The sequence below is a fragment of the Convolutriloba macropyga genome, chromosome 1, assembly GCF_964194025.1.
Source record: "Convolutriloba macropyga chromosome 1, txConMacr16.3, whole genome shotgun sequence".
Classification (NCBI taxonomy): Eukaryota; Metazoa; Xenacoelomorpha; order Acoela; family Convolutidae; genus Convolutriloba; species Convolutriloba macropyga.
In genome coordinates, this window is record NC_134468.1 from 10,550,457 (window position 1) to 10,575,909 (window position 25,453).

General features: G+C 34.6%; 1 protein-coding gene across 4 annotated transcripts; it reads left to right on the top strand.

The window, feature by feature from the left end:
• Positions 1 to 6,477: 6,477 nt before the first annotated feature.
• Positions 6,478 to 21,115, top strand: LOC142345577 (uncharacterized). 4 transcript variants are annotated; one of them, XR_012759346.1, is made up of 4 exons: positions 6,906 to 7,085; positions 9,633 to 9,850; positions 16,502 to 16,862; positions 20,574 to 21,115. XR_012759346.1 is itself a non-coding variant. In XM_075397709.1 (3 exons), the coding sequence occupies exons 2-3, from the start codon at positions 16,841 to 16,843 to the stop codon at positions 20,993 to 20,995; spliced, it is 444 nt and encodes a 147-aa protein (XP_075253824.1). In that variant the 5' UTR covers positions 6,478 to 6,611; positions 16,715 to 16,840; the 3' UTR covers positions 20,996 to 21,115. The 4 variants fall into 4 exon arrangements, 3 of the variants coding, with proteins under 3 accessions (XP_075253824.1, XP_075253816.1, XP_075253833.1); XM_075397709.1 differs by lacking the exons at positions 6,906 to 7,085; positions 9,633 to 9,850 and adding an exon at positions 6,478 to 6,611 and having other exon boundaries at positions 16,715 to 16,862; XM_075397701.1 differs by lacking the exon at positions 6,906 to 7,085 and having other exon boundaries at positions 9,510 to 9,850.
• The last annotated feature ends 4,338 nt before the right edge of the window (positions 21,116 to 25,453 follow it).

The window sequence follows — 25,453 nt, forward strand, 5'->3', positions numbered from 1 at the left end:
GAATTTTAGCAATTTTTTGAGAATATTTGAATTTTTTTCAAATTTTCTGGAAATTATAATCGTGTTCCAATTTTATCGATCTATATCAGCCTGCGAAACTATTTTAAACTTGATACTGGATGGTCTCTGAAGACAATGAAATCTTTCTGGAAAAATTTTAACGAATTTTAGCTACATTTTGTTAAAATTCGCTATTGTTTTTTTGAAACTTTTTTTTCATTTTCTGAGTTTAACCATCTTTACTGCCAAGAAAGTTTTAGGTCTTGTAGATGGGTTACATGACAAATCTGCAGAGACAAAAAATGATTTTGAACATTTTATTATTGCAAAATTCAGAAACGTTCTTTAAATTTTGCAATTTTCAATTCTAAAGTATTTGTCATATTTCTCAAATATTAGTGGCCACTAAACACCTTACAAGGCTTTTCGTGAGTTAATGGGTATATTGAAATATACTGAAATTTTTACTGATCCAAATAATCAAAGTCGCCAAGATCCCGTTCATCTGTACATTAATTGTAGTTTTTGTCTTTTTTATTATCTACCTATAGACTTAAGAAAAGCCTAAACACAAAGATGATATTGCGTTCTTCATCTTTAATGCTTGCTTAAATGTCAACGAAGACTGAATATAACAGCATCTGTCTTTCTTTTACTTTTAATCTGTCAAAAGAAATTTAACAGATTACAAAAATTTTTTCTGTGTCGGCCAATTCCTAAAAACGTCTTTTATAAGCGAAATTTTGGTTTGTTTTGAAATACAATAATTCATAAACAATTTTTGTGTTAAAATTTGTTTTTTTTTGTAAAAACTGGTATTCCAAATTGATTTAAACAATAAAAAAGCTGAAACAAAACAGCCAAACAATAAACTGCACCAATTTAGACAAATCTTTTAATTTCTGTTGCTTTGTTTGTTGAAGAAAACACATTCAAACAACTACGATAGCGTAAACATAAAGGAAAAAGATTCGAAATTTTTTAGCTGAAATTGCAAAATCAGATTGAGTGCATGGAATTAAAACGAAACTTTTCAGAACCAGCTGGCCACTTTTATGAAAAAAATTTGCTGAAGAAAAGATACATATCCTGTTTAAGTGGGCTGCAAATATTTTCAATTTTTTCAAATCTTTTCAAAAACTTAAATTCTTCTTGCGGTCTCTAAAAAAACAGAAATCTATTTATCAGGCAGTACCACTATATTAGGAACAAATTATTCTTGCTCGATTAGAAGAATCAATAATTGGCCCAAATTTTCCTATGTGTATTGGCTGCTTAAGTTGAGAACTTGGGTTAGCTATTTGTTCCGACCCCACTTGTGGGGGGGGGAGGAATTATATACTCAAATGGGTTTTTTTTGTTCAGTCAATTTTGGCCGATCAATATATTCATCGCAGAGAAAGGTGAGTGGTATCATTAAAAAGCTGGTCCAACGTAGATTTCAAAATTAAAAACATTTTTTGGATTTTCGTTTTTTTTTTCGAGGAGTTATTGAGGATTGAAGTTTTGTGTGAACACGTGATATTTGTTCACTTTTAGTGTGATGTTTCTTCAAATAAAGATATTTTCTATACAAAAAAGTATTTCAAGAATAAATTTCTTGTCAAAAAATGAAACAATTTTGTTTTCCTAAAAGACTAAAAGCAAAAAAAGGATAGTTCTGGTCTCATAGGGAGCTTCAATATCAAAAAAATTCGAAATCTATTTGAGAGCTCTTTTTTATAAAAATTTTCTACTCTTTTTTGCATTTTTAAGTCACCTAGAGAAAAGTCACTTTTCATATTAAGGTTCCGCTAACGACAACCTGATTTACAATCTAATGAAGCCCAATGAACAAAAAAATCGTTTTCAAGGAATTGCTCATGTTTTTTTTAAATTCGACTCTGAGTTTTCGTAATTTTAACCGAAATTTTGAATTTCTTTTTGAAGCTTTACAAATTTTTTGGAGTCTTATGGCATGGACTCATTGACTAACCATTCAATATTTTCCGTAATGAGATTTAAGTGGGCATATTTAGTGCTTTGAGTGAGTAACAGCTAATGGCTGTTAAGACATTAAAAATAATTTTTCGAAAATTTTTTTCGAAAATTAAACAATCATAAAGTTATTATCGTGATCTGAAAGTCACTCTCTGTGATGACAGCACCCTCTTCCGTCCTGTTGTAATCAAATTTGATCTAGTTGGTGGTTTTATCTTCTAATTTTGAGTAATATGACCTCAATGACACAAAATTTAAAAAAGTTTTTTTGGATATTTCCGTATTATTGGTTACTTTTGAAATCTTATCACATTATCCTAAAACTGACAGCTTCTATTGGCTTCACAAAAACGTTCAGTGGATCACAAATAAATTTTTCAGAGAAAAACTTATGATTTCAAATGGCTTCGACTTTTTCTTCTCGCACTTCTCTACTGAATTTTTGGTTTTTGCCTGATTTTGTTGTTGTTTTCATAGTCATAACACTTGTTGTGATGTCTTATTGATCACCTATGCACGACAAACATCCTCATACTCCCATTGAAGTATATTTGAGCGTATTTTGTGACTTCCGTTGAAATTTACTGAATTTAATGGCTGTTAAGATTTTAAAAAATAGTTTTTCGAATTTTTTTTTTGAACATTAACCAATCTTAAAATTTTCGTGAACTTTTAGTCAATCTCAGTATTGACAGAACCCACTTGCTTTCTACTAAAACTAAAATAAATTTGTTGACGGTTTTATGTTCTAATTATTGATTATATGACTTCAATGATACAAGAATTCAAAATCTTTAAAAAAATTTTGGATATTTTCGTATTATTGGTTACTTTTGAACTCTTGTCACATTATCTAATATTATGCACATTATCCAAAAGTTTTTCTAATCCCATTGGCAAGGAAAACACATTCAGTGGATTACAGATAAAGTTTTCAGAGAAAAGCTATTGGTTTAATTGGATTCAAAGTTTTCTTCTCGCACTTTTCTACTGAATTTTTTGTTTTTGCCTGATTTTGTTGTTGTTTTCGTAGTCAAAAGACTTGTTGTAATCCCCTATTGATTAAAAATGCTTGACAAACATTTTTATTTGCCAAAGTATTATTTCTGAGCGTAGTTATTGACCTCAGTTAAAAGCTTTTGATTTCAATGGCTGTTAAGATTTTAAAAAAAGTTTTTCGAAAACTTTTTTTGAACATTAACCGATCCTAAACTTTTTTACGCGGACTGTTAGTCAGCTTCAGTACTTACAAGATCTTTTTTCTATTTCTAATGCAGCCAAAAATTTCCTGGTTAGCGGTTTTGTCTTCTAACTATTAGTTTTAAAATTTCAATGCAACTAGTTTTCGAATTTTTTTTAAAAATTTTCGGGAACTTTTTCTTGTTTCTGGATCCCTTTGAAATCTTATTACATTATCCTATCATTTATAGTTCACATTTAATTAGGGAAGACATTCAATGGATCATATATAAAGTTTTCAGAGAAAAACTTATTATTTAAATTGCTTCGACACTTTCTTCTGGCACTTTCCTACTGAATTTTTGGTTGTTGCCTGTCTTTGTTGTTGTTCTCATCTTTAATAACTTGTTGTAAGATTTTATTGACCAAATACGAATGGCCAACAAACTTGTTGTCCCTTGGAGGCATAATTTAGCGTATTTAGTTGATTCAGTTGAAAGCTAATGAAATTAATGGCGTTGATACTACGAGTTTTCTCCAAAAACTGGGTGGTTCTAATGTTTTTGTTCACATTCAATTTTTCAAAAAATATTTCTTAGAAAGAAAAATCCCATTGCTGTTAAAAAAAATAATTGAACATAGAAAAGTTTGAAGTGAAAAGCTCATTTTTTATTGTCTTTGACACTTTTCTCGCTCATTTTTTTCCCTGAAATTGCTGTTTTTGCCTGTTTTTGTTCTTTAGGTAGCCGTAAATGGCTGACAAGTCTGTTAGGCTTGTAATTGAGGATTGAATTAATGAATTTACTTGAATCAGTTAATCGGTTTATACGCTTTAGTATTAAAGTTTATGATATACATTTTTAAACATTCATACTTTTCAATTTTTGTTGTTCTTTTTGTCAAATTGTATTTTTTTGCATTAATGAGAGGCCCAATCCAACTTCTTGTACGCCAAAAAGCATATCTACTGATTTTATTTGTCACCGATGCTTTGTTTGTTGGACAATATGCGTTTTTATAAACGTTTTTTTGAGTGGTCATTTTTTGCGCTTCTTTTTCTCTTCTTTCAGAACAATCGCGTAGTAACAGATCCCAATGGTCGACAAATTCAGCCCAAATAAACGTGTTTATTCGTTTAGTGCAATTCATGCAGCTGAATTAGTAGAAATAAGAATTGAAAGAAAAATACATAATATTCAGATAATAGCTAATGATTTTAATGGTAGCAATAAATTGTGTTTTCGCAACTCGTTTCTAATTTTTTTAGGTTTTTCTTTAGTTAGTTTCCAAAGCTTAAACCACACAAAGACAAGACCTTTTGGTTTTGTAGTAACTTTTTAGTAATTTATAAACGATAATTTAGTTAAAAGCTAATGATTTTTGAGACTTTTGAAATTTCTTGGTTTAAAAAAGGTTGATTAATTTTTGAATTTCGCCTCATTGATCGTTCTTTTTGTTGACTTGCAACATAGTCTCACTACGAAAATTTTCCGTCCACTGTGTAGTTAGGAGAAATTAAATTTGAGTAGTTAAAGTTTTATCTGACTGCAATTTGACGTTGTTACTATGTGCTTTTAAATTTAGTTATTAAGTTTTTGCCGTGAAGTTTTTGTTTTTTGCTAATTTTTTGGTTGTTTTTTGTCTCGTAGTATCTTTAAGGTCAGATCTCATTGGCGCTGTTATAAGGCATGGCATTATGTAATTCAATTAGTAGATAGGTTGTGTAACAATTGTTTTAAGCTCAAACATCTATTTTTGTTATTTCTTCATTTGGTTGATAATTAAGTCAAAAATGTAGATGAGCTCGGGTCGGAACATCATGTGCGAACGCACATACACGAGCCGCCTTGTTGTCATAAAAAATTATGACTGGAAAATGTAGTGTGAGCTAAGTTTAGCGTGTTTCTGTGGAGTGTTTGTGTGCAATTGATTTACGGCATATTATGGTATAAATACGGCCATGTCGGTTCTATACGTTATTTAACCACTAAGCGTTGGGAAGCTAATAAAAGAAGGAGGCGGAATGCTCTGTCTGTGTTGTATTTTTTTATTTGAACACTCTATTTCAGTGTTGTAAGAGGTCAACCTAATATATATGCAATAATAGCAGCTTCTCTTAGGGTTTGTCAATAATTTGCCAAACAACGCAAGCCACAGGAGGGACAACGTAATTGATCAAATAAAAGATAAAATTGGACGTGTAAGAGTATATAAAACGACTGTTTTTGAACCTGTGGTGATAACAAATGATTAAAATGAGACCAAAAGCCACGTCGCAAGATACCATTAATAGCGAAGAGAAAATAATAACATAATACAAGAATTATGAGACAGATCAAATAACAGAAAGGTTTATTACCATTTTTTTCATTTTGCACAAATGGTCAATTTTGCTCGCATAACTGTGATATTATTGGACACAAAATTCCTAACACATCTGTAAATTAAGTGTATATTAGACGGTGACATAACAATTGAGACGCATGACTGTGTCCATTAAAAGAGTGTGAAAAGTTCATTCAAACTTTTACCCGATAAGTTTCTAAGCAAATCAGCCTTTTTTTTTAACTGAATTGAACACAAATCCTGAGCTATTCAGAGTGAATTAGTGAAATTTTGAGTAGTATTGTTCATCAGGACAAGTTCTTTAGAGCAAGCTAAATTTTCAGCAAACGATGATAATTGCGGGTAAAGAACGTGCCTCCGCGGCCCGTGAGACTTGGTATAAATTTCTTATCACCGAGCTACTGATCGGCTTGACATGTTTAATTTGAAAATTATTTCGGGTAGCATTATACTATTAGCCTTCTTCCAGTGTCCGCACTTTCAGTTCAGTTCCAGTTTCAGCATTCTTTAACGTTGACATTGTATTACGTCGTCATAGTTATAAGTACTCATCTCATATAAGAATACTGCTGTTCGACGTATCGAGTGTTTAAGGGATTGAAACGAGGCTGAAGGCCAGAGAAAACCTAAAGAACAAGCGTTGGAAACAGCAGTCTAATGAGCATAAATAACGCGTTACGCGAATTTTCAAGTTTGTTTGCCTGCTTTTTGTATGCACTAATAGCTGATTTGCGAAAGAAAAACTATTCATTGGCACTGAGAATTACGTTACCTGTCCCACAAAGTACCTGTTCATACTACGTAATATTGAATAGTTGACATAATAGCCATTATTATTGCACAGTTGACGTAAGAGGTGCTGTATAATTGGATCGATGACGTAATTTTCAGTGTTAAACAACAGTTTTGCTCGTAGTTTTGCTCTATTAATGTATACAAAAATCACTCACATCTGTATATTAATCGATAGAAATTTAGCCCTATGTCCACTTACCATCCTCAAAAGGTGTTCAAATTTGATGCCAAGTCAAAAAAAACTGTACTATAAGGTGCATTTTTTGAAAAGTTAGGGTCTCAGAGCTAGTTGATTCGCTAAAGGTCAGAAGGTCAGTACGATTTATAGCTAATTCAGTTTTAACATAGAGTTCGAGCCTGTAACAATGCTTTCAACCTCCCTTTGAACCACACGAACAAGTTAAACATAACCAAGGCCCAATGTAATCCAGCCCTGTAGTCCCCGTGTCCTCTTGAGTTTACACTTGTCGTAAAAGCAAAACATGAATTATTATACCTCCCAGAACTTGGGCTTTATTTTAAAGTGTAAAGCGTAGGGCATTAACAAAACTGATCCAGCATTAAAAACTGATCCATTAAGTGATCATTGAAACAGTGATTTTTAACTAGAACTCACTAATTCTAACCGATCTAACTATACGATATGGATGTTTAATTTTTCTTTCTGATAGAACGCGGTAACAATTGAGAATTTCGATTAATCATACATTCTGCTTTCACTATTCTTAGTTACGGTTTATTTAATTGTCCTCTAGTCCTTGTTACCATCCTCGTCAAAACTGGATGTTAATCACCTTGAAACATAAAAAATGCCATTAAGTGTTTGTTATTGATGTAGATCTACTTTTCCCGTTTGTCGCCCCCCCCCGTTGTCGCCCCCAATATTATTTGCACCCCAAGAGCAGGTGCCATTATTTTTACAGCGATTTTCTCTCTATGTACTTGCACGTGCTCTGCAAATTGGGGGGGGGGGGGGGGGTGGGGGGGGGGGGCTCACAAACGCTAAATATTTGTGTAATTTTCGCTAATGAAAAAAATGTGATTAACTTCCACTGAAAATCTTTTTCCACTGTTCAAGTGTATAAAATCTGTTCCTTCGTAGGAACATTTTAACCAAAAAATTAAAATTCAATCAAGTTTTTGACACGACCTAATCCAATATAACTATTTTTACACTGATTGTTTTCTCACTGAAATGAAATTTAATGATCTTTCCAATAAATGCAATTTCTTGACTTATATGATAGATCTTGGGATCTCAGCAAGATCAGATCTTCTTAGCAGGATCATGCCATATTTTAAATTTTCAAGATAAATAATGTATCCTTGATACCCGTACCTTGGTCTACGACTAATCCAGCGCTGTAACATTAAATTTTTCATTCTGATTTTTTGCCTGACACTTGTTCTGTTCATGTCAGTTTTGGGAATTTATAGTCTGTTTTAAAAGATGACTCATTAGGGCATGATTTTGTTTATATGAATTTTATCTGAGCAGCAATAAAGCGCGGCCGAATTTTATCGGGGCATTATTATAAGGTGGCTGAAATTTAGCGGCACATGAATAAAAAGCGGCTGACTTTCATCTAGGCATGAACCGAAGGCGACGGATTTGCATCTGTGCAGCATAATTATAATTGCTCGCCCGTATTATTTACTTAAGTGTTCTCTCAAGTGGCAATTAAAACGCGCTCTACTCTATACTCATGACTACAGTTTGTTACTCAAAACTGCGTTTACATGCGCTATGATGACTCTGACTCTAGTAAAAAGCATCAACGGAAAATATCTAGTTAAGAATATAAAAATGTGGAAAAAAGTGAAAAATATGAATTAAATTGAATTGAAAGTGAATTAAATGAATTGAATGAATGAATGAATTGAAGAGTTTCACTTTGAAGTGAATGAATTGAAGTTTGAGTTCACTTTCACTTTCACAGGTCACTTTCACAGGTCACTTTTACAGGTCACTTTCACAGGTCACTTTCACTCTCCTCGCCATTCTCTGTATTATCCCCGGTGCACGTACGTGACCTTGTCATCAATGAGTCTTCAGTTGCAGCCGGGAAAAGTTGCTGCAGAGGCTTCATTGAAGTCTGAATAAGTGAAGAGGGTGACTCGTAAATCTCCATCTTCATCAGCAGAGGCCCTCAGAGTTACGAAAGGTTGCAAGCAAAGTAAAATTGACCTGAAACAAAGGAAAGCGAGCCGGCCGATACTGAAAACAAACAAAATACACTTGAATACAATCAGAATACAACATATGAAGACCATTGAGTCTACTATTCAAACACTGGAAAAAGGTTAACATAAATACACTGGTGCATTCACATCAATTAGGTAGAAACGGCGGAGGTCGGTGGAGGTCGGCGGAGGTCGGAAGTCGGCGGAGGTCGGTGGAAGTCGGCGGAGGTCGGAAGTCGGCTGAGGTCGGTGGAAGTCGGCGGAGGTCGGTGGAAGTCGGCGGAGGTCGGTGGAAGTCGGCGGAGGTCGGAAGTCGGCGGAGGTCGGTGGAAGTCGGCGGAGGTCGGTGGAAGTCGGCGGAGGTCGGTGGAAATCGGCGGAGGTCGGTGGAAGTCGGCGGAAGTCGGTGGAAGTCGGCGGAGGTCGGAAGTCGGTGGAAATCGGCGGAGGTCGGTGAAAGTCGGCGGAGGTTGGAAGTCGGTGGAAGTCGGTGGAAGTCGGCGGATGTCGGAAGTTGGCGGAGGTCGGCGGAAGTCGGTGGAAGTCGATGTGTCAGTTAATTGTGGTGTAGTATGTACAAGTTATGCTAGAATGCAGCTCCGGGTATCGCCACGTTGAAAATTTCATGCATGATATCAGTCATTCGAAATTTTCAAAATTTGCTATGTACAGTCTGTTAGTTCTTCGTCTGTACAGTCTGAACTGAGACATTCTGTGCAGTGTTAACCAATAATGTAAATGATGCTGCGAAGAAAAAAAACAGACTGGGATTTTTCTTAATCGACTCTGGGCAGACTGGCAAATTTATTTACACTGCTATTTGTCTGGTACAGTACTGGTTACAATTGAAAGTCAATGGTACAGCGCTGAAACTCACTGCGACCTAGGTACGGGTAAGAATATGCCAACATTAACAATTTTTTGAAATTTTTGCAAACCTCTTGCAAACTCGGTCATATCATAATGTTTTCTTACCAACAATATCATCAAGATTGTATGTTGTCATAAAGAACATTATCAGGAAATATTTCAAAGTTATTAGATACAATAAAAGTGATTTCCGCTAGCATTAGTTATTTCCGCTGCTGTGGCATTTTACACAAGTTTCTCTAATAATCAATATAGATTTAGATCTAGTTTTGCATTAGAAATTTATATTGGAACACATTAGTTCGAACAGACAAACGATATTTCACGGCGATGGGGATATTATTCACGGGGATATATACTTTCTCAACCATTTGCTGTGTGGACCAATTTTTACATGGACAGTGAACGAATTAATTTTCACGGAAAACAGATCGGCGGTGTTTTATGAGTTGAACTATCTTACCTGTGATGAATCGTCTGTTTTGCGACTTTTGGGGTATAATTACATCATATCAACTAACAAAAAAAATTTAAATTTAAACCAATAAATTGTCAGAACTCAACGTAACTTGTAGAGGTAAGTAATTTTGGATCAAAACTTGTTCGAGTTTGAGAACATAACTTTTTGATTGGAGGCTTAGATCTTTTCTGTTTTTGCCACCCCCCCCCCCCCCGTCTATATAACCAGTCTGTTTGCACCCCAAATGTATATTTTTCTCCTTAGAGGTACCTTATTTTAGTCATAATAAATTGCCAGCACAGATACTATTCATATGAAAGATAAGAGCAAAAAAGTAAAAACGCTCGTTATTCATTGTTTGCTTATAAAGTAAAATTTAAGTACCGTAAATGTCTTACTTCAAAACTTCGAGGTGGACAATAGTAGTAAAGATCCGGAGGTTTGAGGTGACCTAAAGGTAGCAGAGTCCTCAGAAATTTAGAGCGGTAGTGTCAACTTTAAAATGTTCAGGTAAATTCAGCTCTTGAGATATTTACAATATTTCTATTTTTTTTAGGAAACCAGAAATTTGTGAATAAAGGAAGAATTTAATCGAATGAGCTGCTTGTGTCCCTAACATAGAATCTTGTAATTCTGGCTAAAGTCAGATTAATTGCTCTCAAACGAAATTTGGATCAAATATATTGGTCTTGTGGTCTATTTTTAAGCAATTTTTTGCTTGACAGATATTATTATCTGACTCACTTGATTTTTCGTCCTCAAAAACTGGACAAATTGTTGGCGCTCCGATGTCATTAAGCGGCCGAGGATCTTAGAGCCTTACGCCTTGCTAGCCGCTAATTATGTGATTGACTGAAACTGTTTTTAAGGGCAATTTCATGATGTGAAGAGCGGATCTCCATCTTGAAAGTTTGACCCCCTCAGTCACCCCTACTCCCCCAACACTCCTCCCGTCCAAACTCCAGTTGGCGATTTGAACCCCCATCGTCCAACCCTCCAAGCCCTAACTCCATCACCATCGCAGTTTTTGTATTTACCAAGTTTCTGAATTCTGACTTTATAAAAGATATTTATTAATAGCCGCACAACGATAGCTGGGGCTATTATTGGCCTTCTCCTGGTTTTTTACAATTCAAAGAATTTGAATTGTATTGTGGCACTGTCTTTTTTTAAAGATCTGTTCACATATCTTTATGATTTTTGAAGTCAACTTGGAGTAGTGGTTTTGGTCACGCCGAAATAGGAAGTGGAGCAAAAAAGCGAGTGCTGTTGCGGCGTGAATTTTTTTCGCTCTAATTTTAAAGTAGAGTGAGAAAACGGTGTTTGAACAAAAAATCGCTTTCTCGCTAGTGGTTTTTTTTCACATGCGGCGATTTCACTTTGATTTTTATAGTTTTTCAATTTTTTTGGATCGAATTTTTTTCTAAATTGTTTTCCTAATCAATTCATAGATCCTTCTAGGTCAAGTTTTTTGTTTGAACTAAATTTTTCATTTCTCTAGTGGGTTTTTTGGTTCACATGCGGCAATTTCACTTTGATTTTTACTGGGTTTTTTTCGGTTTTTTTTGATCGGATTTTTTTCTAAATAGATTTTCCAATCCATTCATAGTTGATTCTGCAATTCACTCACAGTCCGTTCTATGTCTAGTTTTTTGTTTAGTCAATGAAATTTCTTTTAATTATACGTCAGTACTTGTTTTTTATTTCGTCGTCAAGATTTTTGTTACGACAATATGACGTCACTATCTGCCTTTTGTTCATTCGTTCATGCAATTTCATGCGTGACGTCATTTTTTGCTCTTAGTGGAGCAAATTTTATTGTTCATTTGCGTGATTAAATTTTCGGTCACACTTGACTGACCTCACTCTCAAAAATGACTCCCTCACTTTGAAATTGACTTTTTTCATTTTTAATTCAAGGAGATAAAGTCAAGTGAGTGTATGTCACTCTAATTGAAGGTTATTTGAGAGCAGGTAACAGAACCGGCAATAAATCAGACAGATTTCTAATCAAAATATAACATCTCACCGTTTTTTGTCTGTTTCTTTTACTATTTTTTGAGACTGCAGATCTACGAAGCTATTGAGACTATTTTCTGGAAACCTACCAGCTATGTTTTTTCCCTGGCCATATCTACGTTTCATTCTATCATTTCTAGGGGCTTTCAATTCTAGGGGCTTTCAATTCTTTAATTTAATTGTAGTTCTAACTTTTGTAAATCAAGTCCCCAAAATATTAAACTCAAACAGTTGTACTACTACAGTATCACAGTATCTATTGTACTTAATAATAAAAATTAAAACACTCACGTGTAAATTTTAAAATGCCGAAAGTCTGCAGTGCCAGAACTCAAAATGCCAGAAATCACTACTTAGCCAGACGTTTGACTTCCATTGACTTTCGTCATTTTAAAACGTGCGCGTTTCGGGATTTAAGCATGGTTAAGTGACTCGGCTGAAGTTTCGTAGAAATTTTGACATGTTTTCTCGAACTACTCCGCGGATCTTTATAATGGTCAGAAGTTTTCAGTGACTTTAAGCAGAGTCACATAAACCATTACTTCTGCACGCTCTTTCAAACAATTAAAACGAGAGTACATTCCATTAAAACGATATTCCATTTTTTCTAAGAAACAGTAACAAAAAGTATTAGTTGTATGGAGAGAAAATTAACTAATAATCCAGATTAGAATACAAGCGGTCAATTAAAATTAAGTTAACAAAAAATCAAATCTTTTGATAACGAACAGTGAAATGAAGCTCATAATTGTTTCCTCTCTGCACGGGTAGATTGTTACCAGTTGTAAGTGATATACTTTGCCCCACATTAAAATGTTGCTTGAAAATTGTGATGTGATGGACAGTCTAATTTATTGGTTGAGCACACAACCCGTCATTAACAGAAAAGCGCGTAAGATTTCATTCTAAAGCGTCAATGAAAACAAAAAAATTTGTTAACAGGACAAGGAAAACAGCTCATTGCGCTCTTGTACTATCAAGGAGTGCCGAGTGGCAAAAGAATTTTTTTATAAATCATGCGAATATTCAAGCTCTTTGTAAAAAATATTAGAAGAAAAATTTTGGAAACGCTTTAAGTCTTCAATGATTAGTCCTATTCAAAAACAGCAGGATTGCAGCAATATTTTTCAAACATTTCCTTCCCATCGTCTGTTTAATGGCTGTCAACTAAATTTTGCCGCAATTATATTAGCCTTGTGGTGTTTTATGCGACTTTTGCTGAACCAATTTCTAACCCTTTTGACTTTTTGCCCTCCAAATCGGGTAAAACTGGTAAATCCCGGGGGACGTTATGTTCTCTTAGCGCCTCTCAGCTTACTATGCAATCACCGAAACTGTTTTGGAGGCCTAAATGCCTGATGTGAAGGCGGCTCTTAGAGTTTCACGCATTAGGGAAAACTATTGCAACAAATTTTGAGCTTGATAAATCCGAATTCCTCGCGAACACACAAAAGATTTTAGTTCTTTTGCCAGCTTTTCAAAATTTCTCATCCCTGAATACAAAAATTGTTTTGAAAAATTACATATTCTATTCATATCAAAACAAGACCATTAAAACTGCTAAAAGACTTGGATCTTCTGATAGAGTAGATTTCACAATGTTTTCACAAAAGAAATTGAAAACCAACATCTTCCCAGTTTTCCCAGTTTTTTTGTCCAACGCACACTTTTCATTAGCTGACTAAAGAAAATACAAACAAGTAATTGTAAATGTTCAATCAGCGATTGATTTGATATTCAACAAGAAGACTCGGTAATGTGCGTTCGCACATAAAGTTCCGACCCAGCACATCCACTTTTTTGGCATAAAAGTCTACCAAATGAGGACCAGATAGAAAAACCCAAAAATTCAAGTATTTTTCAAAAAAATGTTTGAACAAAGATCTGCTCCAACGCAAATAATTCGGGGAAGTGCAAAATGATGCATAAGATCCATGGGATCAGTCATTATTAAGAAAGCAAGTCAAGACGAACTACAAAATCAAACAACCATAACAAAAACATTAATTACATTCAAAACTTTATGTCCATTTAAAAAAAAAACTTACTAACAAGCTAAAAATAGCGTCAGATAAAGATGAAACCAAAGAAAATAACTTGTGTTTCATTAGAAAAGATATGGGACCACTCAATAAAAAGGCTCGGTAACAATGAGACAAAAAAGAACAAAAAAAACAAATTTGCTTAAATTTTTAAAACAATTGTTTTCAAAGTAAGGTGAATCATTAGATGGTAAATGAAAACATCCAATCTGTTTATGATCACACACGCCTCTATAGGAGAGCACTAAGACATGTCAGTAATCTATTTTTTAAGTGTTTACAAACAGAACAACAAAAGAGACAACAAAAAGAAATTCATTCAAAACTTGCAAGAAAACACTGTCGATTCCGTAAAGCCATATTTGGCCCCTCAAAATAAGTTCAATTGAGCCTTCCTTGAATGCCAAAAAATTGGTTTCGGCGTTTTCATTAAGGACAGGAATTTTTAGAAGAAAAAGAAAAAATGGCCAAAATTGATTAGCCCTTGTTTCTTTTCGAAACGAATTGCTTTCAAAATCATTAAGACCATCAGCAATCTACTCAAATAAGGAGATTTTATCATTTATATTTTTTTTGAAATGCCAATGAGAACTGTCATTATCCAGGTGGTTTCATACCACTAAAAAGACAAAGAAGAAACGACAATTAAAGACAATTGTAAAAATTTAATTTAAATTCTTCGAGAAAGGGATGTCGAAGCCGTTAAAACCGTATGATATGCCTTTCAAGGTTTTATATGTTCAAATAATTTTTATTTGAACGTCAATGATGCATTATGTGAACTGTCAAAAATGTTATAATGTGAAAAACGAGAAAAAACGTGAAAAATTGGCAAATACTTAAAATCAAAAAAAAAAATGTGATATCGAGTAGCACCAAAGCCAGAAAACCATAACTTAACACGTAAAACTGAAAAAAAAACAAGTAAAAAAAATTTCATTAGAAAGGAGAGGATGAATAAACATTTTTTCTTTGCTGACACTAAGATATAAGGTGACCAATTTATGAGAAAAATTCTGGCAAAGTTCGATAAGCAATTGTTCATTTAAAAAGAAAACATTTTTAAAAGTCAAAACGACCAAATTCTTCAAATTCTTTCCTATAAAGATAATAGATACAATAATTTGGAACTGCTTAGAAAACCATTTGGACCTATCAACAGTGATATTTGATGTGAACTGTTCTGTTCCTTAACTTTAAATTTTTTTTAAAAAAAAGACCGACTGATTACAATCCGATTTATTTATCGATTGTAACAGTCCAAGACTGCACCAAGACCAACCTCGCTACTACTCTTTGTCCATTTAGAGCACTCAATTGTTTCGAATGCTTAAGATCTCGATAATTTGTTAGTTAAAAGATCAAAATTAAATGCTGCGTTTCTGATTATCATAGAGTAAAATTAGCAAAAAACGGCAAAATATTGGTTCTAGACTACCCTCAATGGCAGTGGAAATTAAACAGCTGCCTTTGTAGTTTACAAGGATTTTGTTTGTTGTTTCTGGGGTGTGTAATTTGGGCACATTTAATCAAAGTGGACTAAGGACGCTCGTTTAGGGCAATTTTTGATGAAAAAGGCTGATTTTTGAAACATTTAGCCAAAATTTTAGCCAGAAAAATTAAATGAAAATTGTCAACACTATTTTTTCTGTCTCCAAAGATAAAATTAACTGTAGTATTATTAACAATATTTACAATTTTTAGCAAAATTGACGAAATTTTTAGGCGAAATTCCGGAAAATGTAAATAAAAACATCAGAAATCCGTCAATTATTCACAAAACTTCAACTATCGATAACTCCCTGTAAAATGCGAAATCCAAAAAAAATCTTTATAATTCACTATTCTACGCTGGAGGGGCTTTTTAATGATACCACTCACAACTCTACGATTAATAAACCGATCGGTAAAAATTGTCTGAACAAAAAAAACCCATTTGAGTATATAGTTCCTCCCCCCTCAAGAGGGTCAGAACAATAATCGATTCGATTCTCCACAGTTACATATCAGAAAAGGGAAAAAGAAATCGCTCAATAGAAAATTTCATTGTCAGGATTTTTGGTTTTCATTTATAAAAAAAGATGCAGCATGCGACCGAAAATTAACCATACTGCACGGTATCAATCCGCCGCTCTTGTATAATTCGTGCTTCAATTAATTAAATTGACTGCAATGTATCAAAATTTTTAGTGCATGATGATCGTTTTCATTGGCTCATGACTAAAGAAAGAGTCTCGAAATTCTTTTCTCAACCAAGAACTCAGTTACGTGTAAGTTTAGCTGGAAACAAGATACGCAAATGATTGCTAAGAAGCAATAGTTTGTTTTTTTTTAGTTCGGGTGAAAATTATGTCATTGATACAGAATTTGTTTCGGTCATGAATTGATCAAAATTAAAAATTTCTGCGTCATTATGAGTCATAATGAGTCATAATGACCAACTATTTTTTATAGTTCGATTATTTGCTTCTCTGGTTCGACTTAATTTAAAATAATTTTCGTTCTAATCTCAACTTTAATGTCGGTCAAAGATTTGTAACAAAAGTTAGAAATTGAAGCTGTTTTCTTCTTGGTTATTTTTAAAAATAATTTAGTTGATATGTTGACTAATTTGACCTTGATACAGGTATTATTATGGGAATCGTAGGCGCTGTGTTTGCTTCCATATCCCTTCTTTTCCTCATTTGCACCTTTTCCCCTCTGGGATACAATTATATTTACAGAAACTGTGTATTCAACGACCCAAGTTTTTGTCCAGAAGACGTGACAACATTCGCGTTGCATATTTTGGGGTGTGTTTTTACCCTGGGTTGTATAACCACGTGGGTTTTCCTTTTAGCTGCAGAGAAGTACAATGAACGAAAATGGCCCCAGATTCTGAACCTATTTATGAATATTGTAACAGCGGCGGTTATTTTGGCAACTGCGGTTATCATAACAATTATTACACCAACGATATCTACAGATGAAGACGATGGAACAAATTTGTTATTAACTAGTAATAATAAGATAATATGATCTATTGTTATTTTTCATCAAACAACCCATCAAATGACATTTGAATATCAGAAAATCCCAGTCCATTATAATTGTTCCGACCCACTTTAGTGGGGGAGGAACTATATACTCAAATGAGTTTTTTTTGTTCAGACAATTTTGGCCGATCGATATGATCATCGTAGAGAGTTGTGAGTGATATCATTAAAAAGCCCGCCCAGCGTAGAATATGGAAATAAAAAGATTTTTTCAATTTCCGCTTTTTAACGAGAGTTATCGAAGTTTAATTTTTTTGTGAATATTTGACGTAACTCAGCTGTTTTTATTCACATTTTCGGTATTTTTGACCTAATTTCCGTCAATTTTGCTGAAATTTGTTCAAACTTTCTGCTGTAAAGTTTTTGATTTTATCTCTAAAGATAGAAGAGGATCGGTGAGTACTTCGATCTGAGTTTGTTTGGCTAGAATTTTTGATAAATTTTTCAAAGTTTGATTTTTTTCGGGACCAAATTTGCTTTTTTAGCACGCTTATTTGAAATTTGCTGGAAGTAGATATCTTAAAACTGCTGCCAAATTCTTTTTAAGCTGACAAACGAGCTAGTTCTACATCTGCTGGCTTTGAGAGTCTTCTGGAATTAATATGTCGCCAGTTTTTTGCAAATTAAAACTCGATAACTATACAAAATGCATTTTTATTTTTGACAAACTGAAAAATTTTATTGAAAAATTGATCTATTTCGTGGCCATTTGAAAAATTGAGTATTTTGTTAGACGCGCAGTAACATATGAGCTGATCTTGATCTCGCAATGGATTCTCACGAGGAATTTTGTTAAAGATTTTTTTGGGGCCCGACGTTTTTTCAAAACATTTCCGCTATGTAAAAGTTTTTTATGTAAACTTCTTTTTACTTACAAGAAATTCAAATCAGGGCTCAATGAATGACAAATACTAATCACAGAGAACCAGGCCCAGCGAGATTATAATACGGTTTAAGAATAAGCTCATGGGTTTTTGTGGCTCTGACCAGTTGTTTTCGTAGAAATTTTTTTAATCTAATTCCTGAATTTTGCTTTCATTTGTTATCTTTTTGCAGTTAAATAACTTCTTGTCACCCGTCAAAGATCCTGTTATTTCTTAAGAGGTATGAGTGAATCAGGACAATTTCTTTCAGTTGTTATCTAATGTCTATTTTGACTATGAATACAATTGTTTTAAGAAAATATCGGTTAATTTTTGAACTTTGCCACAATTTTTATCTTATTTTTTTCAACTTTGGGCACACTCTCAGTAAAAACAGGCTAAAACCAATTTTTGTGGGTTATAAATTAATTTTTTTAATGGATCTATGTTCAACTAATGGTCTTTTTCTTTTTACACTAGGTGTTTTCATTGTTTTGAGCGTAATTGCATATTTTATGAGTTCATTTTGTTTCCTTGTCATTATCTTATTATTGACAAAACCAAATAAAAAAAGCATAGTAGGGAAAATGCACAGCGTTGAAAAAGGTGTATCTGGATATGTGAATTATTTTAGTTGTAAAGTTTATGCTTTTTGGACTGAGACACAGTTATCTCGGAAAATTCAAATGGATTTTTTTTTGTTTTTGCCTATGTTTGTCCTTTTTTGTTGTTGTACGCACTATATCTGATAACAATAGGTCTCAGTTGCTTCCCCAGGACGTATAACTCAACCTAGTTAAAGATTTTAGTTAATAGCTGTTTATTTTAATGCATAAAAATTGAAATTTTTTTAAATAGATTCATTTTCATTTCTGCTTTCATTTACGTAACCATGTAACTCGATCTCACAAATTAAACGTATCAATTGCTTTTTTTAGTTCATACTTTCTTTGCCTATGGTTATACATTGTGATCTAATGCTCCGACCATTAATTTCACAACAAGTTTTCAAGATTTCTATACTGTTAAAATTTTAGGTTTCTTTTTGTTGTCGTCTCCTCGTAATCTTTTTATAATTAACGCTCTTTGATGTTAAAATGAAGAAAAAGTGACAATTTACAGTTTTGCAGGCGTCTTTTTATAAATATAGGGCCTTGAATAGAGTGATCTCGTAAAATTGTTTGAAGTTTTGGCTTTTTTATATATTTCTTGTTATTTTGTGGGATCGTGACTTGGTCTTATTATTAACAAGCCAAATTGATTTCCTGAGGTATTGCAACCTAATCCGTTGCTGTTTGTTGCAATTTTAAATCTGTTATGACTTTTGAAAATATTTTTTCTTCCAGAAACATATTTCGGTTTTTGAGCTTCGTCATTTTGGTAAATAGTTTTCTTGTCAATTTGTCGCTCAGTCTCTGTAAACAAAGGTCACTCCCGTTTCCAGTAAGCAACAATTTGATCTCTACAACGGTTTTAGCTTCAAACATTTGTTTTTCGGCTTTGTTAATACTGTTACTACGAAATTTTATAAAATATTTGTGGTTTCTTATATTTGTACATTTTATAGGATTTTTGTTTTATTTATTTTTTATAACAATGATCGTAGGTTTCATTGGCTTTGAAATTTTTTTGCAATTGAAGTTTGATAACGACATCTCTCAGTTGCTTCCTATGGAGATATAAATGAACATTTTAGGGATTTCAGTTGATATCTAATGACATTAGTAACGTTAAAATAATTGTTTTCAAAAGTGGAAACGTATTTTTGAATTTCGCACCTCTTTATCCTTTTTTGTCGACCTGTTAACTAGTCTTATTGAGGACAGGTCTCATATCTTTTCTAATGAAGTATAGGTTAAATTGTTTTGTATAGGTTTTTGTCTGATGCGAATTTGATTTTGTTATGATTTTATTTATTATAACCATCGAGTTTTGGTCGTAAATAGTGTTCGTTGTTTGATATTTTTTTGTCATTTCTAGTAGTCCTATTATCAACAACTTTCATCGGCCCTCTAGGGTGGCATGGTGGCATTACTGTATTCGGTTCTACTTTTTTTACCCCTATTAACTTAACTTCCTATCTTTTAACCCCGATTTACTCACCCCTCTATCATTTAGCCTCTCTATCATTTCATCCCGCCAATTAGCAGTCGACATTAAAGCATGTTTTGTCATAATTAAGTGGATAAACTAATCCCACGTTTGGTTGCGATAGTTTCATTCATATCAAATCCCACGGGACGCAGAGACATGGCCACGGCCCGCGAGGCATGGCCAAATGATTATATTGCTAATTTAATAATCCTTATTTTATAGAAAGATTAAAATTGGGGTGAAATTTTAGAGGGGTTAAAACATAGAGGAGTTAAATGTTACAGGGGTGGATAAATCGGGGTTAAATAACAGGGGGTTAAATGAATAGGGGTGAAAAAGCAGGACACCATTGTTTTACATTGGTTGTTTATTGAACGATATGTATGTTGTTGAAGGTTTTCTAACATTTGGTAGCCAATGAACTCAGAAATGTGGATGAGCGGGGTCGAAGCCTGATGTGCGTACGCACCTTACCGATCCTCCTGGTCTATATCTATATAATCAATATTCGTTAATAATGAAATGAAAAAGAAAAATGATTCAATAAATATTATTAAAAGCATAAAAAGTTTTACAAAAGCGCAAATTGGTTGAAAAATATGACGTGATCATATAATTTCAGTTTATCAATTACAATTTTTAATCACAGACTTCTCTTTAAATAAAGTATTCCGTTTGTTCCATTGTGACTGAAATGCTTTTGCAGACTTTTTCACGCCCATGAACTATATCTACCCGGGGTTCGCATGGACATCATTCGTTTTCTTCACACCGAATCTTACAATGGCAATCGCAGTGTTCGCTTTTGTTCCACGAAACAACGAGTTATGTTGTGGAGAACCCTATGCCGAACATGGCCTAACTGCAATTCCACCCCCCAATTATCAAGAGTACCCGCCTGCCCAAGAAGCTTACCCTACACCTAGAGCATATGCTCCTGGACAAGTGTACCCGTATCAGGGATACCCGCAAACTCCGTCACCTGGGTACCCACAGGAAGTGTACTCGCCCCAGGGTTATTCGCCTCATCCAAATTCACCCTATGCGTATCCCAATTATGCGTACCCAGTGCCTCAAGGGTATTCTGGAAGTGGGTACTCCGCAAATGGGTACCAGTCTTTCCAGTGACGTATTTAAACCAAAAGGAAAAACCCGAAACTGAGCGATCATTCACGACTTAAAAGCTGAAGAGACATTTTCCAGTTTGCAAGGCAGAAATTTGATCTCTTAATTAACAGAAGAATAACTAAGGACAAGAGTAATGAACTAAGATTATAAATAGTTTTGAAAAATTTTAATGCTTATTTTTCGTTAAAAAAGTTCTGTCGTCATCTGTTGGTCTGAAATAGAAATCAACAGAAGGTATTGTCTCCTATTTCAGTTATAGCCCTCTCCTCCAGCCCCCCCCCCCCCCCCCCCCCCCCCAGCTAAAGTGACGCCACAAATGCATTTAATTAATAAAACGTATTTTGCATATTAAAGAAAAATAAATTATTTTTATTTTGGGATAAACAGCTAACAAAATTTTCTTAAATTTATGGAACGTGTATTATTCATAGCACGGTAATGGCGCCCATTTTCCCCTGTCGTTATAAAAATAGACAAGTGCAAATTGATTCAAAGTACCGCAGAGCAACTCAAAACCTCTATAAAAGAAAAATTGTTTTTGATTGAAAAACCAACAGATTTCAATTCAACTAGAAGTCTAATTAACATTTGTTTACGTTACCAAGCAAAAAATCTCACCAGTCTTCTATGACTTTCGAATTCTTTTTTAAATAAAAAAAATTCCAGATATCACTTTTTTCCATTAATAATTTCCATTAATAATACATTTTTAATACTTAGGGACAAAAATCTTGGCAATCGAAATGTGGGGAACGTCAGAGTAAATTATTGGTATCATGTGTAGCTGAGCCATTTGAATGAAACTAAATAATCGGAAAATCCAGTGGAAGCATGAGTTGAAATGAAACTGATCGCAAAGGTCGGGAAAGAGGCCTGGAGACCTTGATGGGCAACGAAAAGCACTGAAAATTACTCGGATGTGCCCCACGTTTCAATTGCCGATGACTTCAAGTGGAGCTACAAAAGTTGTACCGAATTATTAGTGGAAATAAAAAAAGATATCTGGACATTTTTATTGAAAAATGTACCTGAAATTCATGGGGGATTGGATGAGGTTTCTTGCTGAGTCACACTTCGAGTTGAATTGAAATCTGATGAAAATCGGTATCAATGTATCAGTGTATCAATATCACTTCCCCTGTGTCATTTTGAGCTACATTTAAAAAAACTGCTTCTATTAACGCAATAAAATACATTATAAAAATAATAATAATTGAATGGAAACTTAAATATGCCTTTATTATTGTTGTTCCACAATTTTGTACTATAAAATCTTAAGAGGGATAACTTCCACCACAAACTGCCAACTGTTACGAAAAAATTTCTGCATTGACACGAAAAATAGCTTAGATTACCCACATATGCGATTTTGTAGTTGCTAATATAGCTGTGATATCTCTGAATGTAGAGATACAATTTTGTGTCACTAATCCACTTAGATTTAGTTGAATGGATTCGAGGCGCGAATCCAACTTTTACTGAATTAGTGGATTACCACTTTTAGAATTAGTAGCAATCGTGTTGCGAATGCAGACCAAATTACTGAGAGTGGATTTCCTTCTCAAATCCAATAGGACTTCGACTAATGCAAAACAGACTAGATTGAATGCAACTTAATTCAGTAACAAGATTCAAGAGAATGAATAATAATCAAAGTGGGCGATGTGAACAATATGAAATATTGACTTTTTAGTCGGCGGTAAAATACTTGTATAATGAAATGATGACTTTTAGTCTGACAAGGACAAGAGTACATTATTTAGTACAACTTAATGAATATGAACTAAAATAAGGTACAACCGTACCACATATCCTGGGCTGAGCAAAATTTTAAACTGCACAGTGAAAAATTTATGATAATATTAACATATGTACTGGTTAGTATAAATAATAAAGATTATGAGCAACAACAGACAACAAGTGGATGATGAACATTGGAAAAGTGGCTCAAATGTTGAAATAAATTAGAAGAATGTAAACGGTTAATCATTTCCCGTAAAATGTATGCGTGCAAATTAAATTAAAGCACATTCGCGATGCGAATCCAGCAAAAGTATAACATCGAAGATATGGCTATATTAGCAACATCAAATTTAACAAAGAATATCCAATACGAACACAAATTTAAGGTAAACACTAAACATAAAATGAGTGGAAAAGTAATACCATTCCACATTTAACTCAACAATTACAAGATTGAAATTTGGACAATTGAACAAATAATGATGAAGTTTAATTAGTTTTGATTTAAATTTGATTTTCGGCATCAAAGACGCTCATACTTATCTCCCGTGCATAATCGTCATAATCATACTCCACGGGTGACCATGTTCCCACTGGAGGGGGTGCAGGGGGGCTCACCACTTGCAATTCATAGTCCGTATCAGGAACGGGAGGTTGTGCTGCTTCTTCTTGTATAATAGTTTCTATTACAGGATTTGCAGATCTTTGTTTTTTAGATACGGTAGCAGCTGAATCGTCACTCAAGGAACACACCGAACTTTCGAATCCGTAATAGTCAGGCGCGCTGCGATTACGTTTAGTATGCGAAGTTGATGGAGAGACAACTGATGATGTCGCAGAGGAGGCAGCAACTGATGATGCATTAGAGGTGTTCAGTGTGGTAGATGTAGTTCGGGAACGTTTGCCTCCTGCTTGTGGTTTTCGGGGTTTTCTAGACGCCATCGATTTCGAGATGTTGCTGTTTGCAGACGAGACTCCCGATGCTGCATCAGACTGATTGGGGCGATGACGGATTTTAATTTCTCCGCGAAATTTTTTCTTCAACTCTTTGGTGTGTTGCGCGATCTTTTCCTCGTTCGTTTTTTCATACGGCAAAGGTCGACGTTTTGCATACTCCCATAAATCAGTATTGCGTTCGGCACGAGTGCCGAACTTAGCAATATCGCTATTGCGTACACTGACTTCCGGTACTCCTGGCTCTTTAATGACTCTAGTTGTGTTGGAAGTACGGACCACTGTACTGCCGGGGGCCAAAGTTTCCCAGAGTCCGCGAAGATCTCGTTTCGAGCGCTTCGTTACCTTCCGGGCCAACTTTAGGTCAAGTGATTGCTCTGTCCGCGGGATTGGGTTGTTCAATTTTGGGTGCAGAATGAAGCGGGAGACAGACTTGTTGTGATCGCCATTGTAGCGACGGCCCGCGTCTACCTGAGCCCTCTGCATGGCCTCGTCAATCAAAATGTCACTGCGATCACCCGTTACCCATCCATTTTCGTCTAAGTAGTCTTCAACCGGGACAGTATCAGCGTCTAAATAGTGGTGAAGAATGTTCTCATATGATAGATTAGATGATTTAGGTGTTGTACTTATATTAATTAGTGGTGTATTTGGTATTCTTCCAAAATGTGCTTGGAAAGGTGTTACGTTTGTTGTCTTTTGTTTACAGATAAGTAATTGATATACAATTGACCTAATTGCTTCTTTAGTTGTAAATGTATTATTTCTAGTGTCTAATTTCATACAGCCTAAGCGTCTTTTAACAGTTTGTATCAAACGCTCCACTAATCCTATAGCTCTATGATCGTTTGCTGGGGCAGTGATAATGTTAATATTATGTTGTTTACAAAGTTTTTAACTTTATAACCTATTAGGCAACGTGCTTGATCTAATCTGATGTTTCGAGGGACACCGTGAATTTGAAGGTAGTCATCAAGAAATTTAATAACATTAGGTCCATTAGCTTTATCAACTACTTCTACAGAAGGATATTTAGAAAAGCGATCAATACATGCAAGAAAATAGATATCTTGATCTTTTTCATTGATGATGGGACCTCCAAAGTCAATTTGTATTTCTTCATTTGGTTCTGTACATGGCAATAAAGGTTTCCATTTAGACGCCGGAATAACAGGTTTAAGATTCTTACCAATGTCAGTGCAAGGCTTGAACGTGGCCGCTTTATTCAAAATTTCTCGGTGCATATACGGCCAGAACGCGTATTGCCCGAGCGTTACCATGCCCCAACTTCCTGGATGTGTTAAGTGGAGGCTTTCCAAGACCGCGTCTTGAATTGAGTGTGGAATCGCAACGCGCTCGTCCACAAAAACACATCCCGAGCGAACATGCAAATCCCTCCAGTATGAGAAGAGGTAAGGATTCACTTCCTTACACCTTTGGGGGTCGTTTTGGAGAACGCAGTCGCGTACTTCTTTCAGAACAGCGTCCTTACTAGTGAGAACTGCTAAGAATCCCTTTGTGAAGAGTTGCGTCAGGTTGTTCTCAAAGACCTCTTCTTTTGACAATTCTAAGTTGGGGGAAGTTTGTCCGTCATTTGATGAGCGGGTGGTATTGGAATTGGGGGTAGATTGGAATGTGACCCGGCTGTGTGTAGGGGGAGTTTGCGGATTAGATGCAGAGTTGCTCATTTTGTGATTACTGATTGAAAGGATATGTGATGTATATGAGGGGCAATTGAATTGAGACTGGATTTGAACTGGC

What these genes read in the sequence shown, in the direction of transcription:
- LOC142345577 (XM_075397709.1), top strand. Translation starts at nt 16,841, where the DNA reads ATGAAGACGATGGAACAAATTT. An exon ending in GAAGACGATGGAACAAATTT is followed by an intron (nt 16,863 to 20,573) that starts GTTATTAACTAG and finishes ATGCTTTTGCAG; the next exon opens with ACTTTTTCACGCCCATGAAC.